This window comes from Anguilla rostrata, chromosome 7, assembly GCF_018555375.3.
Source record: "Anguilla rostrata isolate EN2019 chromosome 7, ASM1855537v3, whole genome shotgun sequence".
In the NCBI taxonomy this organism is placed as follows: Eukaryota; Metazoa; Chordata; class Actinopteri; order Anguilliformes; family Anguillidae; genus Anguilla; species Anguilla rostrata.
In genome coordinates this window covers 21476917-21501716 of record NC_057939.1, presented here as the reverse complement: position 1 = coordinate 21501716, position 24800 = coordinate 21476917, and the positions used below count along the sequence as shown (strand labels likewise).

At 44.9% G+C, this 24800-nt stretch overlaps 1 protein-coding gene across 34 annotated transcripts in view; it reads left to right on the top strand.

Moving 5' to 3' along the window:
- ank2b (ankyrin 2b, neuronal) overlaps nt 1-24800 on the top strand; it is a 200101-nt gene that overhangs the window by 113006 nt on the left and 62295 nt on the right. For 29 of the 34 annotated variants that reach the window (XM_064343640.1, XM_064343639.1, XM_064343642.1 and 26 more), the window contains exons 2-10: nt 4024-4125; nt 11748-11846; nt 15578-15676; nt 16152-16250; nt 16490-16675; nt 18683-18706; nt 20747-20845; nt 23022-23120; nt 24085-24183. In XM_064343640.1, the coding sequence (XP_064199710.1) occupies nt 4024-4125; nt 11748-11846; nt 15578-15676; nt 16152-16250; nt 16490-16675; nt 18683-18706; nt 20747-20845; nt 23022-23120; nt 24085-24183 (906 nt within the window). The remainder of the gene's footprint in view (nt 1-4023; nt 4126-11747; nt 11847-15577; nt 15677-16151; nt 16251-16489; nt 16676-18682; nt 18707-20746; nt 20846-23021; nt 23121-24084; nt 24184-24800) is intronic. The other 5 variants (XM_064343649.1, XM_064343634.1, XM_064343650.1 and 2 more) reach the window with 1 other exon arrangement.

The following is a 24800-nucleotide window of genomic DNA, read 5'->3' as shown; positions in this document are numbered from 1 at the left end:
TAACACACCTGCATGCAAGTACACACATGATGAGCTGATTAGTGCGCTCTGCCCAATCAGAAGTGGTTTCCTGCTGTTGACATGGACAGCAAACGAGAGTAAGAGACAGAAGGATCCTGCAAGAGTTCAGAGATATTTAGAGCTGGCCATCTCTGTCTCACATGCCCTGTTGTCATGGTTACAGGGAAGGGCAGGCCTCTGCGTCTCCATGGTTACAGGGAGGAGTGAGCATGCGTCTGATTTTTCTCTGCAGGTTGCATTATTTATAAGCCACTGTTTTAATGCTGTGGAGCAGAGGGCTCTCTGCCCCTGGATAAGAAGGGGGCCAGGTCTCTTCTACAGAAAATAAAACGTTCATTTCCGCAAACAGAAATCTTAATGAAAATTTTCAACTGAATACACACCAGAGGCATAACGAATAGTAATGTTTCATATCGTCTGTGTGCGCGTGTGTGCCGGTGTGTGTGTGTGTGTGTGTGTGTGTGTGTGTGTGTGTGTGTGTGTGTACGTGCGTGCACGTGTGTGTGTGTGTGTGTGCGCAATGTGTCACAGTTGTCGGCCGAATGCTGAGTGTGGACTGTGGGATGAGACGTGACTCACGAAGTCCTGCTGCTGAGCGCTGTTTGTCAGTTTCGCCGTCATTTGAGTCCAGTGTGGGAAATACGATTGCTTTAGCGTGTAAGTTCTGTCTGTCCTGGTTGTCTCTGATAGGATACTAGGGGTAGGTGCAGCGGCCTGTGTCATTGTCAAAAGAGCCGCATTTCGGAACCTCAAAAAATGAAGAATGCGCACTGTTGCTATAATTAAAAAGATTAGCGATGCGTTCGTCTATGCTGCCATGGTAATACCCTGCCCACCATTCACTATATGTTCCTCACCCTGTAATCACTTCTGTGTTTTTCCGAGAAAATGAGGACAATATGTTAGAGTAAAGAAAGGGAACGTGAACTGTGAGCCGTCACAGTGATTATCTCTTAAATTCCTAGAACTGTCCTTGCCATACCAGGATGTTTGTCATTATATTCATATAACGGTTAGCACGAATTCTAGGAGACCAAGGTCTTACTGTTGCAATGTCTGCATGTCCCCAACCATGGAGAAGTGAATGAGTGGTTGAGTTGGGTGTTTGAGTGAGGCTAATAAAACTATTTATGTAGGAAGTGAGAAAACAATCAGGCACTTTTTTCCCCCAAATGTTAGCCGGTTTGCATGTGGCTCCTACGTGTTCGACTTACATGTGGCTGTAAACACTGCTGATGTCACTTTGCAGATTGTGAAGGGATGATAATAAATATTCAGCATAATTCAGTCACCAAGCTATTAGAGGAATCTGTGGGATGTCACCAGACTGCAGTTCTTGTGTTAATGATGCTATTGTGTGGTCTGGGACAGTGCCTGTATTGTCCTTTCTCACTGGACAGGCATGCTCTGCTTTGTTTTTGCGTGGACAGTCCAATGAGGGGAGCCTCGTACCTCCCTCAGATCAGCTACAGGAAGGAGTGTCATAGTTTCCAAATGTCAACATGACAGTTGATGACCGTCGCTTATTAGCGAGGTGTAATTGTGTGTTCATGTGTGGGATCGATTGACCCATGTCAATGAGTTGAGTGGTGTTAGCCCCTCCCCTTTCCATGGCATGGGAGGTCACCCCTACAGGAAAACCTGGCTGTTTCTGTGACCTGAAAACCATCCTTATGAAAAGGAGTCCCTGGTACGAGATGTGGGCCTGATGATAAAGAATTTAACACCCCCAAGGTAAAAATGAATGTAAAAACAGGCATAGGATTCCTCCCCCCCATTCCCCCCCCTTGCATAATGTACGTCTGGAACTGGGTCACGAAACACCAATCCACAGATGCAGAACAGAGTCGCCCTCCCGCTGGGAGAGCAGCGGGAAAGCAGGTGCACACTAACGGTCTGCCTCTCTTTGATGTGTGTGTGTGTGTGTGTGTGTGTGTACATGTGCGTGTATGTGTATGTGTGTGTACATATGTGTGTGTCTGTGCGTGCGTGTACGTGTGTGTGTGTGTGTGTGTGTGTGTGTGTGTGTGTGTGTGGGTATGTGTTATGTTTGTGTGTTTCTGTGATGCATGTGCGTGTGCTTGTGCGTGTGTGTTTGTGCGTGCGTGTACGTGTGTGTGCATGTGTGTGTGTGAGTTTTAATATACAGAGGGCTCTCACAGTGGTAATTCCAGTGACAGGGATGCAGGGCCGGGCAGGATTTCCTCTCCCACCGGACTTCTGTCACCTCTCCATCCAGCCCCACCCCCCCTCTCACCACACTGCCTTTCTGCAGTACTCCTCCTGCTGGGCACGCCCCTGACGATGCAGTGCGAAGCTTGCCTCCTCTTCCTGCCGTTCCTTAACCCCTGATTGGCCAGATTCTCTCGGTCTCTCTCTTTCATTGGCTCCCCCCTGCTGGGTGTGAGGAACTGCGGGAGAGGCGGCTTGTTTTGTCAGTCCTGATTGCAGTGCAGGTTTCTCTTATTCAGTAGTGCTGCAGGCGAACAGCGGTGTGAGGTGTGATTATGCCTGATTGAAGTACCGCTTTTGGCTCTATCTACAGCTGAGTTCAATGCTGCAGGGGAGAGACTAGAAATGTCTGGTATAGATATATCAGTGTTTCATTTCGAATTCACATTGAATGAGTAGGGGAGTATGCATTTATGCCCTATGTACAGGTCATGTACCAGTAGAGATGAACTTGTTGTTTAAATGTAAAGACACATGATCATTTCTGTGTATGCACAGTGGATTGCCTGTTTGACCTGACACAGCCTGAAATATGAAGTGTTGAAGTGGCCATAGATAATGCTGGTAAAAGAATTTCACAGCCCATGGTGACAAAAAGGGGTGTGGTCCGAACACACCTGCAATCCGATTGTAAACAGGGTGTCCCTTTACTTACATTGGAAGATTTTGAGCAGAAATAAATCCCTGTCATTGATTGGATTTGCTGAGAAGTAAGAGGGCCAGAAACCCACTAATCAGTAAAAAGCTTCTGCGTCTTACTACTCAGCTTAATACTCCGTAACCCCCTTCTAATTCTGGACCTTGAAGCTTCAGGAACAGAATATATGCACTGAGTTCATGTTCTGGGCACAGAACCAGAACTGTCCTAGAGGCTGACAAGCGCTCACTCTCCTGGGTCTATTGTGGCCCCAGAATCCATAATGAGCCATTATTGAGTATCGAATATTATGAGTATTATTACAGGGATGATTTTGACCATTCACACGCAAAGCCACTTTCAATCCAACTGGTCTGTTTGATCAGCAGTACATGGATCCTGTTTGCAACACACAGGCCTGGTGAATGATGTAAACAGGTCTGCTTCTTCTGAAATGGGTCTTCTATTTATGGCCATAATTTGAGTAAGGCGATTGCGGTAATTATATTGTCCTCATTTGAACATGAATTATTTGCTTTTCAGTTTTTTAAAATTGCACTGTTGTGCTGTTACTGCATATTGACATCACTTCGGCTGTGATAATGCTTTGGTCAGGGAGAATGATAGTCTGGAGTACCTATCACTGCCTGTATTGTGTACTTCCCTCAGACCCAATGCCTGCTACCTTTGAGATTCATACATTTGAACATGATACAAAAAACCCCAAAAAGTGTGAGATTAACTGAGATTTGCTCCCGAGTTTTTCATGGGTTTGCTTGTTATCCTGTTTCAGTATCAGTGTACCCAATGTGTGGTGACTCAGGCAGTGGCACAAGGCTGAAACATATTTTTTGTTGCAAAATGTTCTTTTTATTTTCCATTTGAAAAATGACAAGAGTGTGATGATTGTATGTGAAATCGAACCTGTGAATAGAATAGAATATGAGGTGAAACACTGGAACGGGCAATTTAAATTAGCCTTATGAGGCTGTGGGCTGGTCTGACTGTTTTCAGAGTGCTGCAGGGTGCTTCATGTTTGTACCGGGAACCCACAGAGCTCAGTGCTGCGGATGGATGTTGCTGTGGTGTTGCTGTAATGTTGTTCTAACGTTGTCCTGTCCTTCTGTTTCCAGTCTGACAGCAACACCAGCTTCCTGCGAGCGGCTCGGGCGGGGAACATTGACAAGGTGCTGGAGTACCTGAAAGGGGGCGTGGACATCAGCACCTGCAACCAGGTAAGCGGGATGGAGGGATTTCTCCCAAACGCATGTTTCCTACAGTACAAGCAGTACTTTTTTATTTATAGCTCATATAGCCCTGACAATATGAGATCTGTGTGCGAGAGCTGGTTTCCGTTGTCACCCAGCATTTCATTGGTCAATTAAAGCAGTTTATTGTGCAGTTAATTCACCACACCTGCTCTTTTGAGTCTAAATTTGTTTCTCATTTTAATGGGGGGGACAAAGACTATCAGACCCTGTGGCTCTTCGGGACCACTGCTGGCCACCCCTGTCCGAACCTTACCCATTACGAGCTGAAAAGCGAAACTGATCCCAGGTCAGCTCTACAGCCCTGTGCCTCTTTATGAATGCGGGCTCAGGAGGTCCTTCTGATTGCAGCCCCTCCCAGCGTGGAGGACGGGGGAGCTGCACCAGGCCCTGCTGACAGCACATTCATTCAGGAAGCCGCCTAGCTGGTCCCAGGGGCGTGGCTGTGCGTGCGTGCGCTGCGCTGCGTTACACGTGTTACCAGGCAATATGTCTGCGTTAATGACTCACACAGGAGATGGCCTCTTTTTACACTGGGGGAGTGGCAGCGGGCTTGGAGAGTCGGGCTGCTTTTCCTCTGAAACCGGTTAGCAGCAGGCTGATACAGGTAGCGAGCATGTTAAACAGCTAGTTACTGCTTAGACTGCTTTGAGGCCTCAGATAAAAATGATGTTACCACCTACATTTGAATCCTACACCTACACATTGAAATCTGTCAGTCCCATTGCATTCATATAGACTCCTGATCTGTTACCACATTTACTGTTTTTCTTTATTTGTAATCAGGCAAGTAATTCCATTTCCACTAAAATGGACACTTAATGTACCCTTCATAAAGCCTCTATCATTTTATTATTCAAAATTACTTTTGGTCTTTGGTTTATGAAAAATATGTATTCCTAATTCCTAAATATACATCGGCCATTAATCCAAAATACAGCTATAACAATAATCGGGTAACAGCTGGTGGAGAATATTTGCCAAATCTGATAATCCGGTGGAATATTTTCATAAATCTAAAGTAAAAAAACAAGGAGGGTTGATGTTTTTTATGATTAAATCTGAAATTATTTTAACAAATGAAGGGTGTATTTAAAATAATTTTCGATTCGAATGAGACTACAAGAATTGGAATCAGAATCCGAATCTGAATTGATTCAGAATCTGAATGTGTGGATTGTTGTGGGAGAGAATGCGGCCCGTCGCTGTTTACGATTCCATCATCTGTGTCCTGTAGCATTCTGGACGGTTCTCAGTGATGTTCGCAGCCTCCTGAGTGCTGAGCTGTGTGTTTCCGCAGCCAGGATCGCCTGTCACTGGGCAGAGCGGGATTCGTCGGAGCGTTTGTGATCTGTGAAATCCTGCACTCTATTCTTGTTTAGGAAAAGCCTGAAAATAGATACACTCTAAATGCTGAATTCTTTGAGCCACAAAAAAAGGGATAAATAAAAGCACTTAATGGCCAATGAGGGCGTGGCAGAAGGCCTGAAAGCAGAAGCAGTGTGAATAATAAGAATAGCTTTCCATTGCAAGCAGGTACGACATGCCACTGAACCCAGCAAGGGTTGAATCCAATATATCTCCCATGATCCTTTGTGATTCGCATGCATTAATTACAGCACAGAAGAAAGAGCTTGTTGTGGGTATCTGGAATGAATTGCGATGGCAGGACATTAGTGATATTGATTTCCTCTCTTCTTTTTTTAAGCTGACTCAAGTTCTTTATTAGATATTCCCCCTCCCGTACTTGTTTCAGGCGATTGATAAACCTTAAAGAAGAAAAATGATCTGGCAATTAGTCTGATCCAGATATTCCTAAAATTCCAGAATTGTACAAAATGTCTACCAGTTCACTAATTTAATACCATCCGACCTTCACAATCTCAATGATAGTGCACACAAAGCCAGCATAGTTTTAAAGAAGGATGGCTGTTGTGATATTCAAGTGCATGCTAGGTAACTATGGTGCCAACTATGCACTTAAAAACAAGTACACTCAAGATTTTCAGCACAAGGCTGTTTGCAGCTCAAGGCTGTTATGTCCTCTCACTCTGCAGTCTTCCCTTTCATAACCCATCTACATGCTACCCTGGAGGTGTCTGCAATCTGATAGCGTTTAAATAGGCCCTGGCAGCACTACATGTGTTCAGGGTCACAAGACAGTTGGGAGTCAGGGATAGTATTAGGTATCACTCTGTGTGTGTCTCTCTCTCTCACTCCCTGATTCTCTCTCCATCTCACTCTTTCACTTGCTCTTTCTCTCTCTCCATATTACTCTCACTCACACTCCCTCTTTCTCACTCTCTTTGTTCTTACTCTCCCTTCTCTCTAACTTCTAATTTTCGCAGTATATATATGGCTTTTGTACATCTCTATGGAAACTGATCACAGGGATCATTCTATCACTTCAAAAAGTGACTCCATTTTGTTCCCCTCAATTTTCACTCTGGTTCGAGGGCGGAATAGTCTTTGCACCCACAATCCCTTGGGATCATGCATGCTCATACTGTTACCCAGGCAACGCCTCTTCTACAGGTCTTGCATGTTAAAGCTTCCTGAGCTGTCGTAAGGCTTGTGTTTTGTCCAGCAGAGATAAATTTAAAAGTCTGGAAACTCGTGAAATTAAAGCTCATTTACTAAGATCAGACAAGCCGCTTGCTCCCCCGCTATGTGGCATTGACCCCACCCTTCAGAATGCGAATCTCAACAGCATATCTGCAGGGGGGCAGTTTAAGCAAGAGGGCAACTGGTGTCATTTAGCATTGACCATTTAACATTAATCTTACTTGACATTAGATAATTAATGACACATTAGGGACTTTGGCAGCAGTATTTAGAGCTACATCTCATGAGTATCTCATGCGTACACTGGATGGAAAAAGTTCCTGTGTACACACTTGATGGAAAAGGTCATGTAAACCCCGCCCCCCTCCACCCACCCCTTTCTTCATCCTTATGGTCCATCTAGCTGGCTCCCCTGGAATCTGTAATGGTAGAAGCCTGACCTTCACACTTCGACAAGGACCTGCACCCTTTCAGGTCATGGCAGGTCCACATGGGAGCCATGCCTGGCATAACAGGACTGGAAGTGACTTAACTTTGGCATGCTTATGGGTAATGTAGTGCTAGTTGCGAGAGCAGTACTACAAAGCAATGAGAATTCAGACACTTTGGAAAGGCCCTTCTAGGAGACAGGAATGCCTTAGCCTGTCTCATATATACAGTACTGTATATACTGTACTTTTAGTCCTCCTCTCAGTGCTATTCTGAGGTACCTTCGGTGGGTTGGGCGTTTTCCTAGATAGCGTGGCAACGGCAGTCTATGTACAGAATTACAGGCCTGTGACACCTGGAAGAAGACTGTGAAAGGCTGAAGGAGCTCACTCACCAGCTCTTATTGAAATATGGCAGTGGGGTGGGACACATTTGTTATGGTGACCCCCCTCCCACATCCATGTTGGTTATTTACTGAGCAATTCAGGTTAAGTACCTTGCTCAGGATACAACAACAGTGCCCCAGCTGGGAACTGAATCTGCCTTCTCAGCGTTATAAGCCCAGTTCCCTAACAGTTATGTTAGACTGTGATTCCAGGGTGAGGACAATTCAGGACAAATACAATGAGTTCTTACCTATTACTCATCCGGTCTTGAAGGCCTGTAATAGCTCTGACACTTTCCCATGTCGTAACTCTGAGGAAAAGTAGTTTTGAGCGCTCACCCACGAATCCTTGGCCGGTCCAGTAATGCAGTAGGCCGTTCATCTTGTCTTAGTGGATGTTCCAAAGATTCGTTCAGAGGTTCAGCCTTTGTTTTAAAAAGGTTGCTGTCCTTTATCCCTGTAAATATCCAGACGCTGGTGTTCAGTTTACCCCGGCCTGTCCCATTAAGCGTGAAGCCGTCGTTTGGCTGAACTTTCCAGGCATTGTCCATGGTGCGAGACGCAGACTCCGCAAAGTAGGGGCCCAAAGCATCGCCCCATCCAAGTCCGAAAGGGGCCTTGTGAATGAGATAACAAGTCTGGCAGGCGTGGAGCTCCAGGAAACTGTCAACAGGCCTGCCAGGGCTGGATCTCGGTGGGTCTTCCCTCCGGGCGTATCGCTCGCTGTTAGAATAAACACTGAGACGAGGCCTCTATGAAATAACTGCGTGATTATTTTTATGATCTAAATATATGGCATCTAAAGATGCACGTGTGCGTAGCTCCAAGTTGTAATTTCCCTCCGGATAACAAACATTCTATAAAAAGGACCATAATTCGAGAAACGGGGTAGACGGTAAGGTAATAGCTGCAGGGAAAGCCGAATGTTTGCCTTTCTAGCCGTTTTCACTTTGAAATTCCATTGCATATATCTGACTAGGTTGCTTCTCTTCCATAGATTCCCCCTGCAGGTCAGTAAGATGTGGATTGGGGGAGGTTTTTTTTCAGTGGAGCAGTATGGAGCGGCTCAATGAAGGAATGTTGAGCCAGCAATGTCAAAAAACGCATTCAATGTCTGCATAGCCTTGTGGAGCAAAATAGACTGAATTGTTTTAGAAATAAAAAAAGGACTGGAATGTTTATTTTTTGCCCCTGGCGGCCATGTTGTTGCTCCCCCTGTTTCTACACAGCAGGGGAGGTCAGGCCTGGCCTGAGACAGCTGCAAGGACAGCTGACCTACTGCTGTTAGTCAGCACTTTTGGCCTAAATTGGTTTCAAATTCTGTGGTGAAAACAAAAGCCAGCAGGCCCCGTGGCACCTTTAGGATTAGTCGTGACAGTGCCTTTTATTTGTGTCAGGTATTTCGAATGATGGGTGGAGCTTTCTTCAAATTCTCGAGTGGAAATATTTTTGTGAGGTATATCTTTCACTTAAAAAGGTACAATAATTTGCCATACTTGTGAGTTTTACATGTGATATATACCACGATGGGAGACAGGTATCTCCTGCTATTCTGCTTGAGTCAGTCTGCAGTCATGCTGACTGTGCCAAAACACAGTGATGTCATTGTTCTGTCAGTCTTGAAATGAGTTTCTGTTACCTGATATCAGCATTGCTTTTACTCCTTTCAGTAGAAAGGGTGTAAAAATCAACTCATCTCATTGCTCCAGATTGTTCGATTCATTAATGCTAATGAGATCGACGGCCCGGTTGTTTCTTACTGCCTTCTGGAGGGATGGAAAATCATTAGGCTCCATTTGTGTGTGTGTGTGTGTGTATGTGCATGTGTTAGTGTGCGCGCGTGCGTGTGCGCGTACGGTACACACTGCCGGTTAGCGCAGCTGTGATGGATGTGCTCAGTCAGCACTCAGGTTGAGGGTTCTTGTTATTCTCGGGGGCCGGGATGAAGGCCGTGACAGGGCTGTGCCGCAGAGGAGCGCATTAAAGAACTTCCTCCGCTCGCCCCTCTTCCGTGACCAGCTGGCAGACTCGTATATTAATCTGTGCTTCACAGGAAGTCTTTGTGCTGTTTGCCGCAGTCATACTTGACCCTGATCTTCTCTCTCAGGAAATGGCCTCTGCTCTCCCCCTGTTTCGTTCCTCTTTGCCTCTTTTTTTTCATATGAGTCATTTAAGGTAGCTTAAAGCTTAAGCATCAGCAGTCATAAAGGCTTGTTATATCATGAGACACTGTGAGGGAAGTATTGAAATGTACTTTATAATGTATATATTTGGACCTCTGGGTGAGATCCTGTTGCTGCTTGTAGTGCCTCTGTTTATTTGGGTGAATATCACAGGGGGTTGTTGTCTGCTGTGACAGCACTCACATGAGTCCTTGGCTAAGCCTAATGAGGGTGAGGTTATAGGAGCCCTACAAAGGACTCTTTTGTCTGAATTCCAGGCAGATGAGAGGATGGTGAAGGGGTTGGGCTGTGTATTGTCCGGTTCAAAAACCAGTGACTGTGAATCGAGTTATCAGTGGGAAAAGATGGTTACTTAAAATAGCTTCCATATTCATCAAAGCGGTTCGATCGTTCCGGTACATCATCCTCGGTCTCTGTTGGAGAGTCTGTTCCATCGCTGCATGCGGTATAATCCGCAGTATCATCGTCTCCATGACGATGCAGTAAATATCAGCTGACGGAATGCAGTTGCTGTCCCTGCTGAGGGAAGGCAGCTCAGTGGCCCTGTGGTTACGAGCGTCTGCCTTTTAGGGAGGGGGTTGGGGGGTGGAGGGTGGGGTGGGGGGAAGGTAGACTCCGGTCTTCCGCTCCAGTCGACTCATACCGAGGACTTGAAGTATGACGTCCGCCCTATTCATCGTCAAAGAAGCAACGCTTTGTTTTATGGGCCAAGGGAGCCCAACCACAGTGAAATTAGATATCGACCAGCCGCCCTGTGAGAAAGAGAAAAGAATAAAATGTGCGTTGGGAAAGGGGTGCTGAGTACCGCACACTAAGGGTGGCGGTTCCCCCGGGGCAGCAGCATGATGTTTGGGTTTCTCACAAACTGCCGTTCCTACCTTCTTTCAGACCTCAGGTGACTGAATAAAGGGAGGGGAAGACCTGCCTCAGGACGGGGCATCACTGGGGGGAGGAAGGGGGGGGGGTGGTGGAGGAGAGAGAGGCGCAGAGGGCTCAGTCCAGTCCCACCCTCCTTTTTAGTGCTGTAGCGCATGATTTATTTGGGAGCCGGTGTGGGTAAAAATAGAGCCGGAGGGGAGCGATCTGTCATATCTGTTTTGCACGGGAGCACAGAATGAGTGTTCTGGGTATAACGGGCAAACATGCCGTGTGGGTGTGGGCTTGTGGGCCTGGATGTTTGATGGGGGTGCATTTTGTGGCGTAGGCTGTGCGACATATGAGCTGTGTTATTTTTGAGTGCGTGTCGGTGCTCTGTTTGTTTACCTATTCGGTGTGTCAGTGCTTGTGTGCGCTGGTGGTGTGTGTGTGTGTGTGTGTGTGTGCATTTTCATGGTTTCTGGTGATTTAGGTAATCCCTGAGGAAAGCATTCTTCTGCCTCTCTTTGCCCTGTAATAGGTCAGGGAATTATTGTCACTGCCCATATTGTAACCGAATAGGGAATAAAAGGACTGCACACCCAGTACCACTGATGTCACTCCCCTCTGCCAAAATTAAAGAGCAAAATTCTGAACACAACAATGTAAAAAAATGTGTCTCCCGTAATGGTGTAGACAAAAATAGTATTAGTTGTTCAGGAACTTTTAAATACATTGTATTGTCAGTATACAGTTCAGTATACAGCTATTCTAGAACCACTGGTGAGTTGGCACACTATACCTGAGGTTCAATGTAAATTGTGTATGAATGGAATTTCACACCTCTGATCCCTGAGTGTGTGTGTGTGTGTGTGTGTGTGTGCCTCTGTGTGTGTGAGTGTGTGTGTCTGTATGTGTTTGTTTGCTATTTACATCAGGTATAGTGCAGGTTTCTGTGCAGTCTTCTGTCCTTGGAAAAAATGATGGTGGGGAATTCTGATGCCAGCGTTCCTTTGACATTCATTTAATGTCTGCTGTACCGAAGCCAGCTTGCGCTGGGAATGGGCTGAACCTGGACTGCTACCCAGCATTCCTTCCTTTTAAATTATCATCTGTCAGGTACTGCGGGGCTACTTTTACTGACCTGTGCTTTTCTTTTGCTTCTCCTCCAGAATGGGCTGAATGCATTGCACCTGGCAGCCAAGGAGGGCCACGTGGAGCTGGTGCAGGAGCTCCTGGACCGGGGCTCCTCCGTGGACTCGGCCACTAAGGTACTGGAGCCGGCTACCGGCTATGGAGCCGGAGCAGAGGGCGGGGTTTGATGAGGAGCAGAGACTCGGAGTGAGATGGGCGACCTGGGAAAAGTTTCAGTTATATTTCATTAGGGTGTGAGGTAGCGTTATGATAAGAACCTTCCCCAAACAGTTTCAGAACATGTGAACTTGCTGGCAACATCCCCTGCTAGTCATCATTTAGAAATGCTGTTACTGCAAAATGCCTTTTTAACATAAATCAAATTAAAGTATTTTAATAGTATGGCAGGTTTCTAAAAATTGCTTACAGTCCTCATTTATGTAATTTTGGCAACTTTCCAGAATTCATTTTTTAAAAACTGGAATAACAAAATAGTATTCTGAGGTGTTCCTGCAATATTTGTTGGAACTTACACAATGCTCAACTGTGGAAACTGAACACATGAACAGTCCGGAAATGTTTACCCAAAACTTCTCATTTTACAGGGATGTTCGAAAGTGTACTGAAGGAGTACCAAAAACTGTTAGTTGGGTTGGAAGAGACTTGGAGTAGAGTAGTTGGATGGAAGAGCAAGAGTTAGGGAATAGCAGGGGGTTTTGAATAAGCAGGGTTTTGGGAAGAGTAGGGGGGTTGAAATGAGCAGGGGTCTGGAGTGAACAGGTATTTGGATTGAGCAGGTGTCTGGAGTGAGTAGCTGTTTGTGAAGAGCAGAGGGTTTGGAATGAGTAGGTATTTGGAGTGAGCAGGTGTTTGGGAAGAGCAGGTTTGAAATGAGCAGGTGTCTGGAGTGAGCTGGTATTTGGGAAGAGCAGGGGTTTGGAATGAGCAGGTGTCTGTGGAGGTTGGGTAGTGCAGCGGTGGAGGCTGGTAGAGGGCAGGGCAATGGGACTAGGCCAGGAAGGCAGACCCCTGTCTGCATTAACCCCTCAAACCCCCATAGCACCTCTGAGTTACTGCTACCCACATGCTGCGAAGCCCACTCACATCGATGCCAGCTAATCTGCCGATTAGCCACATCACAGGAATACTTCGCTATGAATTATGAGGCAGAGAGCGTGCTGCACTGCATCAGATTCTGAATGTTTGAAAGTACGTTTTTTACTGGAATGGCTGAGTCTGTCTCCTGCTGTGTCTTGAATCACCTGCTGTGTGTTGAATCATTTTTCTTATAGAGGGGACACTGCAGCTTTGATGTGGGCCGAGTGTAAGAAAACAAGAGTAAATTGACTGGAGGGGTGGGCTGGTGGAGCTGTTGATCGATGGGTTGGGGAAGGGTAAATGAGGTCACAGCAGTAATGCTGAGGGTGATGTATGTATTGCAGATATAAACTATTTAAAGCAGGGGCTGCTAAACAAGGGCCGATCCATTTTGTGCCAGCGTCTGCTCTTAATTATTTAATTGGCTGAATCATATCTTAATCTGACATTTTTATTAGCCCCAGCTACAGCCGCAGACTGCAAGAGTTTCTGAGGAGATTTTATTGTACTCAAGGAGTGAACTAGCGTAGATTATAGAGCTGTCTAAACTAAATAAATGTTACGCTGCTAGTCAGAGAATTGCGCTCACCCTCCACCACCCCAACTTCCACCTGTTCTTTGGACCTGCTTCTAGGTACCAGGAGCATTTTGATATTTCTCCTGTTAGTAAGGGAGATGTATTGTGCTCCCTGCTTGACAGGTTAGTGCACGCTGGTGCATGAACAGAAGTACCTGCGGTAAAGCAGATCCCATTTAGCGCCAAACCAGAATAATTACATCGCATATTCATTAATATATTTAATCTAAATACATGTTGTCCTGACTGAACTAAAACGAAGGTGATTGGTTGGAATAAAAACCAGAACACAGGCCAGCCCTCTGGGACTGGAGTTGTGCACCCCTGATTTAAAGCCATACACTGGATGGCTTGTACTCTAAAGCCCCAGAGACATACTGCATTCACTAAATATATGCCATGTGTAATAAGCCAAGAAACTTCATGTTTATCAATCACTTTAAAATAAGAAAGAATCCTTTGAAGAGAAAGGGTTTGTTGTCTTTCTTCAAATAGAGTAGGGGTGGCCAATTCCTTTCCTGCAGGGCTGGCGTGTATGCAAGTTTTTGTTGTCATCATTTGTACTGGCCAGATCAACTAATTAGCTAAATATACTTATGCTGGTTTAACCATGGACAACAATAATGCATTTTTACAGTGTATGTTTAGATTAAAACCACCCAGTTGTATGTAGCCGATCTTCATATATGGATAAGCAATCTGATATGGGTCTGGCCTGGTCACCAGGAGTTCTCTGGGACAAGCCCTTAACCTGAAACCTCCCTGACCCACAAACCTATCATCACCAGCTGGCCTCCATGACAGAACTGCACCCTGGGGCAGTTTATGATGACGAACTTTGTTTACCAGTTGAAGGCCAGATGTCTACAGGGTAGATACGGGTTATAGTGTGGTTTACAGGAACATCGGAGGTAGCAGATTTCAGCAATTAATTCAATTCACTTTTATTTGTGTAGAGCTTTTTTATAGAGACACTTTACAGAGAGATTTTACAGTGGAAATACAAAAGACAATTGCACAAAAACCAGGCCTGAAACCCTAGAAAAGCGAACAACTGAAGTATAAAAAAAAGGTCCCCAATGGGAAAGAAACACTCAAACGATGGCGAGGAAAGATTCCTCTATGGAAAGAAATCTTGCGAGGAACCCGGCTACCGAGGGAGAGCCCATCCTCCACTGGACAGCCTCGTGCAATAGTTAAGATAGAAGGAATGGCAACAGCAATGCAATGAGGGGTTGATCCGAGCAAATTATAAAATGGGGTGGACAAATTACTGTTAGAGTTGGTTAAGCTAGTTAAGAGAGGTTGTTAAGAATTAACTGGTAAAATAGGCAGCCCAAGCAGAGAGATAATAATATGCAGTTCATGGGTGGGGTGATGCATCGTGGTGTGGGCTTGAACCAGGAGAGGGATGGGGCCTGATCCAGTAGAATCAGGATATATATAGACCATACCTTATCTATACCCATATCTAGTCTAAGAGACCAGACAGTCAGATGTCTAAAGATCACAGGACCTCTCTCTCCTTACCGTCTGGGAACATTACTGTATCAGTGATAGGCAAGCCAGAGATGTCTGGAGAAGTTGGCAAGTTTATTGCTCTGAACTGCCCCTTTTTCCATATAGCAAAGTGCAATAAGCCTGGTGCATGAGGCTACCCTATACTCTATGATCAGGGTATAAGCTGTTAAGTCTCATATCAATTCTGTCATCAAGCACCAATTAGATGGAGTAATGGCATCCTCTGCATTGTCCCTGTGATTTAGATACTCATTTCAGGGACTTGTTGAATGTTCTACGTGACCATAAACATGATTTCCAAAGGAGTCCTCTCATTGTTCTCCAGTGATTGATCACCATTTCCTGCTGTGGGGGTGGCTGTGTTGGTCTCACAGTTTATGATAATTTAATTGAAAGATGATAAATGGCTGATAATGCCCTTAATGAATCTGTCGGTATGAACTTACTTACATATTCATCTTTATTTCTTTTTGCTGGGTGAGGCTATAAGAAGAGTTTTATTAAAATTTGACTTTTTTATGGTTACGGAGCTAGAGTACACATTGTACTTTCATTTGTTTCTCAGTCTCACAAGAGAAGAAAACATCTCACAGGCTGGTACAGGTGTCCCCAATCTTCTTATTTGCTATTTTTTGAATTCTGTCTGTTTTTTTGGGTTTTTCTGTCACGCAGAAAGGGAATACTGCCCTCCACATCGCCTCCCTGGCAGGACAAGGGGAAGTTGTCAAAATCCTGGTGAAGCGGGGAGCAGATATTAACTCACAATCCCAGGTGAGATCTTATGCTTTGTCCGTTGGGTATGGGGGTTCTGCAATACTACAGCAATGCATTCTCCAAGTGTACAGGTCAGTTCCTCTGTGCTGGTGCCTAACTCATGACCCAATAGTCTATGGTGTTGAGTGTGAGGACCGCTTATCTGATCATTTTGAAGAGGCCATATGCCCTCACATTAATCTGTGTGGTTTGTTCTTATTAAAGCAGAAATTCAATTTTTTCACTGTAAGACGTAGTTTTCAGACAGTCACACAGATACAGTTTTTTCAAAGGTACTCTGATTCCATTTTCCATGGTTATACAGGTAGTTCTCTCAAAGGTATTCAGGTGTAATATTCCACCAGTAACACAAGTAGATTTCCCAAAGCTACCTCAGTGTATTTTTCCAACAGTAACACAGGATCGAATTGTTCAGTTGTTCATCTATGGTTTTCCCACAGTTACATTAAGTGTGGTGTTTACTTTCTCCTAGAATGGCTTCACTCCACTGTACATGGCTGCCCAGGAGAACCACCTGGATGTGGTGCGTTACCTACTGGAGAATGGGGGGAACCAGAGCACGGCCACAGAGGTGAGCCGCAGAACGCTACCTGTGTTTTAGGGTTCCTAAAACTAATAACAGTGTGTGAGTGTTTGTGTGTGTGTGTGTGTGTTTGTATATGTACTGTATACATATGTGTTTGTTTGTGCCTGTACTTCTGTTCATGTGTGCATGCTCGTGTGTGATTCCATAAGACTTTAACAGCACGCCTTGACCATTGTGACCTACTGACCCCTGACCTCTGACCCCTGCGTTTCTGTGCTACGCAGGACGGCTTCACTCCTCTGGCCATCGCCCTGCAGCAGGGCCATAACCAGGTGGTGTCCATCCTGCTGGAGAACGACACCAAGGGCAAGGTGAGGCTGCCCGCCCTGCACATCGCCGCCCGCAAGGACGACACCAAGTCCGCCGCGCTGCTGCTGCAGAACGACCACAACGCCGACGTCCAGTCCAAGGTGAGGACGGGGGGAAGGGGGGAAGGGGGGAGGGGTGTGGGTGAGACCCGGGTGGTGAAGGGAGCAGGAGGGGAACAGGGGTTGACCCTAGAGAGGCCTGTTACCCTCATAGACTTAAGAAGGATTGAGGAAGGAGTGTTCGGTGGGCATTTGGGGAAGGGGGTGTGGAAAAGGCTATGCTTCCTGTGCTCTTGTCATGTTCCATACTCGTGGTTCTAAAGCTTGTGTTTGTCTGGGCTATGTGTTACCTTTGGGTTAACCTGTACATGATTATGATGAGAATGATGATTATCATGCTTTGTCCTGTTGTGTAATGTATGTCAGTGCCTTATGTTGTGCAATGCTAATGGATGAAACACTGAGAATGAGAATGAGATGCACTGGTCAGTGTGTCCAACAATGCCTGCCCCGTATGTGTCTTAATGTCACGTTTTCGCATCCCCACCCCCTACCCCCCTCCCCTCTCTGCCTGTCCGTCTCTGTCTGTACCACCACTAACTTGTTTGTCTTCTCTGTACCTGTCTGTCTGTCTGTCTGTCTGTCTGCTCCCTCACGCCAGCTGCGCTCTCGGTCTCGCTCCCCGGTGTTTGCGTAGTACACTGCCAGCATGGAGTGGTGCTGTATGGCGGTTGTACTGAGTGTCAGAGGAGATGCATGCGGATAACTGTCTGAGGAGGTGCAGGCGCAGCGGCGTGGCTAGAGTGAAGGTTACCCCACCTGTACCTGAATCTCCGTTTTGCCTGGGGGGCCTGCTAGACTGGGCCTCTGACCCAGAAACAGAACCATGCGTGATGGTCAGGACAGGTCCTTCAGCCCATCTAGTCTCGTCCTCTACCAGCTCGCTAGTGTACCCAGCACCGCATTACATTACAATACGTTTATTTGGCAGACACTTTTATCCAAAGCGACGTACGATAGGTGCATACCAAAGGTCAATCAGTACCCCAATGGTTTCTGCATCTACTCCAGGATCAGGCAAGCAGTGTCACGCATTGTAAAAATAAAAACTACCTCATATCGGTGTAATAGTCTGAAAAATATTTTCTATTTGATGATCTCTTGGTCTTAATTTAACTTTCAGAGCATGCTGACAGATACCTAGCACTGACCAGGTTGGATTTAGCCAGGCGACCTACATTTAATAGTCTGTTGTGCCTTACTTAGCCATAGAATAAGGTGAATATTGCATGGTGTTTCACTGTTGCTCACTGCAGGAGTTAAACTCTGCAGGATGAAAGCGCGATGGAAAGCTGTGTTTTTCCATCGAGCTCAGGGCCCTCTCTCTCACCAGCCTGACACCTTGTTAAAGAGCCAAGGCTGCAGCCAATGGCAATGCGCAGACAAAGCCCCTTGGTACAATTCCACCACACACCATTTATCCAAATGTTCATGGTAGCATTTCTGCCTTGAACCAGTCCTCAGGCGCAAAGCCTTTTTCTGTGTGCTTTTAGGCACAGAGGAAACATATTAGGCTGTTAAAAACTGATTGGCTGGTAACATTCTTTTGATGAAGCTTCTTTTCATAGCTGGGGCTCCAGAGAGTGAAACCAAGGCTGCACTAAAAAACACAGAAAAGCACAATACAGGAAATTAATTACACAACCAACAAATTATTCGTAAATGGACTGTGCAAAGTATATTTACGCCAAAAAGTGGGATGTTGGGATTGAGTTTTGGTTACATTTAAGACTGAAGTAAGGCAAAGGGGTACTGTTGAGTTACAATGGGTGTACAATCATACAGGCTGCTAAACTGTGCCATATGATATCCTAGCCCACCAGCTCCTAACGACCTGCTGCGCTGATGTCTAATACAGCACAGTAAGCTTAATATAAAATGTTACGTAGCTGTTAGAAAGATCTTGGGACCTTCAGAGACTATACCCCCCCCCCCCCCCAATCCAAAAAGATGACACCACTCTAGCGACGTTGCCGGTTAGTTTGTATTGACGACCCCTGGTTTCTGTGTGTTATAACTAATAACTTCCCTCCCTTCATGCTGCTGCAGATGATGGTCAATAGGACGACTGAGGTATACATATTTATCTGGTTCTCACATTTGGGTCATTGGGATATATATATATTTTTTCAATTCACCTCACTTGTTTTTTTTTTCTTCAGCACCGCATGGTGGATTTCTTAAACCGCAGACGTCCTTATCGTGCCTAATGATTTTGCTTTTCGCACACGTGCATGGCTGCTTGCGGTAGCTCTTACTCGCGGGAACACTGTTCCTAATGTATGTGCCTTTTTTTGTTTGCAAAAAAAAAAAAAAAAAATTCATTTAATTTTAAATCATCTTTGCTTTTCCTTGTCTTTGATCTGCTGAATTTCGGTTCTCTGCCTTTCAGTTGAACCTGTGGTTTAATGTGCATATTAGTTGAGGTTTCTGGCATTTTCTTTGATTGTTTTACAGCACTGCTTCTCAGAGAGCAGTGGGAAATTATTCTCTGCTGTCTCAACACTGGTAATTCTGTTGATTCTGTGCAAAAATTAGCAGATGCTGTGTTAAGCTTTTACTGAGGAAACCTGAAAGGATAATAACATACTTGCATGATTTACCAGTACTATAGCTACAATTGACATTCTTAAACAAGTATATTCTCATATACAGTTACAATATTTTGACAAGAGACTTGCAAGTTACATGCCATTTATAGTGTAGATGAAGGGTGTCCAATCTTATCCGAAAAGGGCCAGTGTGGATGCAGGATCTTGTTTTTGCCCAGTGCTAAGAAATTTGATTCTAGTCTTGACTGATGACCACGATTAGATAATTAGCTGAATCAGGTATCATAGCGTGGGGATAAAACACAAACCTTAACCCACACCGGCCCTTTTCGGGGAACATTGTACACCCCTGTCGCAGACAGTTGCATGGGATGAAATGTAAATTACAAAATGAGTGAATAGTACTGTTTAACCTTCTGTATATTTTGGTTAGTCCTACCTGATATGTTGTTTTATTGTTATTATTTGTATCTATCTGTTGTGTTGCATGCCATTCACCCACAGTCATGTGATAATGATTTACCAGTAATACACAAGAGGAATAATTCTAATGATAAAACCAAATTTTCTGTGCTTTTCAAAACTATGGGCACACTTCAACAGTAAAAGTGATGAAGCATCATTCCTGCTGTTTAATTTATTAGGCAGAAAAAAATGGCTTTTTGTTAGAAAAATAGACTAGGAAGCACATTTCAATGTATGACTTAGAGGTAAAATTTGATATTTTGCTTTAATATTCATTTGTTATCAGAATGTGTCTAGAAGTCTTAAACAGCACAATGGTCAGCTTCTACTCTTGCTTTGATGATAGGCCACTCTATCATTGAATGCAATTTGAAAAACAAATGCGCTCAGGCAGCATGATGTATCACAGTATTTTATTTTGCACCATAAGCAACATTGAATGTGTATTGAATCATTTCGTAGTCACGATATTCTTCACATTTTTGTAAATAATGTTTTCACATTAAATCGGACCATGTCTATCAGAATGGAAAGGTAAGGCAAGAATTTCACATACTAAACTGCTCTGCAATATATCTCTATATAAGTTTTCGTAACCCTAACATGATAAATGATATGACGTATGGTGGCGTAGTGCACTTTTATGTTAAGTTATTTGGATGTTTTTATTATTTATTTCTACCCCTCATGTATTTGTATTAACGACTCGACTGTGCCTCATTTACGTGGATACTAGCATTGTCTTTCCTTTCTGTCTGTGTGGACCTTTAACATAGAGACTGGATTGTAGGTTCTGTTGCATGGAAAGCACTTGTTTTCTGTCTGTGTGTACGTATGTATGTGTGTGTGTGTGAGCGTAAACGATTCTAACGTCCTAACTCTTCTGTTTTTCTTTGATTAAAACATTTCTTCTTTTTCCTCATTTTTCTTTAAATTTTAGAGCATTGATAGTCTTTTATTTTGTTATTTTTGGATCTGTGATGCTTAATGCGACTGCTGCATGCGGGGGAGGCTAAGACCAGGTGGCTTCGGGCTGTGGGTCACGAATCTGGGCGTGGCCTCACACTTGGCCCCTCCCTCTCTCTCTGTTTTGCAGAGCGGATTTACCCCGCTGCACATCGCTGCCCACTACGGCAACGTCAACGTGGCCACACTGCTGCTGAACCGGGGGGCGGCTGTGGACTTCACAGCCAGGGTAAGCGTCCATTTGAGACCGCAGTTAAACTCAGCAGCAAGGGGCCACTATCTCTTTTTACTATCAGGGATGGCCTAGACCTTGTAACTACCCAGTGTCAATGTCAGTGCACTCACATGCACACACTCCTTTATTCTGACTATCATACACACTTTAAGTATTTTCAATCTCCCTACATAAAGTATACACACACACACACACACACACACACACACACACACCCATGTGCACATACACACTCCATCATTGTGATTCTGCCATATAAAGGTACACATGTACATACACGCCCCATCGTTTTAACTAACAATACACGCTTCTTTTTTACACTCTTCTTTCACACACACACACACACACACACCACATCCCTCTCCCCCTTCCACCTCAACAAATACAAATAGCACAATAAGATTGCTTCACTCACTAGGGAAAGTGACCTATGAGGACAGCACAGTCAGCTAATTCTCCTTTTATGAGGGCAGCCAGGCCTCCTCTGGCCCTTTCCTCTCCGCTCGTCCTGAATTTTCTTCTTGTGTGGTTCACACCTCCAGACTGTGTGTTGCCATCACTCATCCATGAAAAGAAAAACCCCGCTCAAGCAAATCTTTTCATCAGTCCAGACAAAGACAGAGGAGGGTATTCTGTGTTAAAAAGATTCACGAGGGCGAAGACGCAAACGGTTTTGTCCGTGGAGACGCTCGGGGTTGTTTCCCGATCTCACAACGGGTTCTCTCAGCGTCGAGAGCCGTATTTTTTTTATTCAAAAGAGCTGAGGAGTCAAAATGATGCATTGCTTTACTTTATGCCACATATATCTTTCTCAAATGGCTGATTCTGCTTTGTGTAGCATAGTCAGAATATCACAAATGGCACTTAATTGAATGGCAGAAGAAAATCAGACTGTGTTTTGTACTAAATATAAAAAGATATGATATCTTTAAATCCGCAGACAGCCCTATTTATACTCCCTGCTTTGTACCCATCGCACTGTCACAGCCTTTATTTCTGGCGCAAGATGCTTTGCTAATCAGGTGCCAGCTTTGTTGGCTAAAAGGCGCTGCCCACTTGGGAATAAATCATGTGCGTTGCGACGAAGCATCGCCAGTGATGTCACTCAGCCCAGCTCTCAGGTTGTCAGGATGGGCCCGGTCACTCGTCTCTCGATCAAACTTTATTTCCTGCGGCAGCCATTTCAGTGAATGGCCGCCACACCCTTTCAAGAGACTGGATATTACACTTGAGCGGTGTAAAGAGAGAAAGACTGCCGAGCCATTAAAGAATGAAGGAATAAGGGGAAGACACAACAGCGAATAGCGAAGTGAATTCACTGGACGTCTTCACTTCAGTTTTGTGTAGACTGCTGGAATTAATGCTCAAATCGGACATGTTTCTCAAAGCCAGTCTTTTTGGTTGACTCTCTCTCCACAATAATTTCACGAGAGGCCAGATCCAATTAGTATGTTTAGGCAAACTACACGTTTCTCATTTCTGGAATAATGAGTTGATGGTGTGAGTCAAAACTCATGTAGGTAGTGACAAAAAAAAGCACAGGACCAAGCCATGTGGCCAAGTGTGGCATATGTATCACAAATTGGAATTGAAAATATCGGGATTTTATATGATTGTCTGCTGTTTAGACTTTGTAAGAAAGATCACTTACATATGGGATGTGTGAAAATCTCATCTGGGTCACTTCAAACTGCTTGTACAGACAAAGCTCATGAGACAGTGTCTGTGCGCAGTAATGTAATGTGTGGGAGGGGTGTGATAGTGGAGCATATTATCAGTGTGTGAATTGAGGTGACATGTGGGGTTTGGTGAAGATGAAATTTGGGATTATAGATGACTAGCAGAGGAGAAAAGTCCAGGTTCATAAAGTGAAAGTCCTCCCCGGTATTTTGTTCCAATCACCTGGATTTGCTAATTAGCACGATCCTTCAGCCAGGATATCTGGCTAATTAGTGAAGTCAGCTCGCTGAGTTCATCAGTAGATTAAACAAATGGCAGAACTTTTGCTTCATGACCCCTGGACTTTCCACCTCTTGACTTTGGGGATTATTGCAGATGATGTTGAGGTTTGGTAAGGATGGCATTGGGGTTTGGTGAAGGATGGCGTTGGGGTTTGGTGAAGGATGGCGTTGGGGTTTGGTTTGAAAGCGACAGTGTCTTTCCCTCCCAGAACGGGATCACTCCTCTGCACGTGGCCTCCAAGCGCGGAAACACCAACATGGTGCGCCTCCTTCTTGACCGAGGGGCGCAGATCGATGCCAAAACTCGGGTGAGTCTCTCCGTCGCCCCCTGCTGTTTTACCCACCGCTGTGCAGTGTGCCTATCTGTAGTTCCTAATATCAGAGAGCCTCTGTTCTCTCTGCCAAACTGGCCGTTATCACTCTGTACATTTATATCCCTCCTGTTGTCTTTGGCACATTCTTTCTCAACATTAAGCATGGTAGAGACAACCTCTTCTAATTTAAACAGTGGTGAAAAGCCAAGCATCAGACTGCCTGTCTACATGCCTGTACATGTGTGTGTGTTGAATTGTGTGTACGCTGAGATGCCTTTTTGAAATATTTTTCTACCCATGATACAACAGCTCTGTATTAACCGTGCCCTTGAACATTCAAGGCTTTCAGCATGCTGATTCCCTCATCAGCAACAGAATTATGTCTGTTTTCCTCTATCACGCATTGCATGTTAGCATTTATTTTTCTCTTCCGCGTTTGTTCCATCTTTGATTGTCCACTTATGAAAGATAATGGAACAAATTACCTCTACTGCTGTAGTTAAGGACCTGAGCTCACAGCATATAGATATGTGCATATTTCAGTCCTTGAACTGAATGTACGCGTAGTTCCTGAATACATCTGAAAAGCTTTTCAATAGCTTCAGTAAATTACCAGCCAAATAAATGGGTAATAGCAAAATCAGTATAAAAAATCAGCAAAAGCACAATATTAATATGTGCTATATTCACAGAAATGCCATTTTGGATAAGGGCATCTGCCAAGCAAATAAAAATTATTACAATAATTACATTTACAGAAGGCTCACTGCTGTGTGAGTGAGTACCAGGTGGTGGTGGATATGTGGCCTGTGAGAGAGTGCACTGCATTGACTGTGTGTGTATGTGGCATTGACTGTGTGGTAAGTGTGTGTGTGTGTGTGTGTGTGTGTGTGTGTGTGCGTGTGTGTGTGTGTGTGTGAGCATGTTTCACTGACTCTGTGGTATGTGTGTACCTCAGGACGGTCTGACACCACTGCACTGTGCAGCGAGGAGTGGGCATGACCCGGCTGTGGAGCTTCTGCTGGAGAGAGGGGCGCCCATGCTGGCCAGAACCAAGGTACTGTACTGTCTCCTTCATGTACACATTTACATGCACATGCACACGCACACACACATGCACACACGCACAGACAAGCACGCACACATGCACATGCTCACGCACGGACACAGAGGTTACTAAAAGGGGACTATCATTCCATGCCTGCCAAATGAGGACCATAGTTTCTAAACAGTAGTCATAGAAAATTTTGTTTTAAGATCAGTGTTCACACACACACACACACATACTGTATATGTGCATGCACACATGCATGGGGACACACATGCATGGACATTCATGCACAAACCTCTCATATTCAACAAAACACACACACACACACACACACAAACGCATGCACACTCACACACAGTGAGCAGAGGAGACTGGAGCCAGACAGTAACGTCTGTGGCATTCTAATCAGTGCAGAGTGTGTTTGGGTGCTGCAGTGTGTGTGGGCATCTGACAAATGCCATTAGGAGCACATTCAATCTGCAGCGTGTAGCACTGGCACTGAGGTTAATCCTGCACTGCAGAGTCTGGATTTAGAGCATGGTAGCACGGTACGCCACCATCGCTGCTGAAGCTGACGTCAGTCCTACAGATGCTAAACCTGTCTGAGAAAAAATAAATGCTTC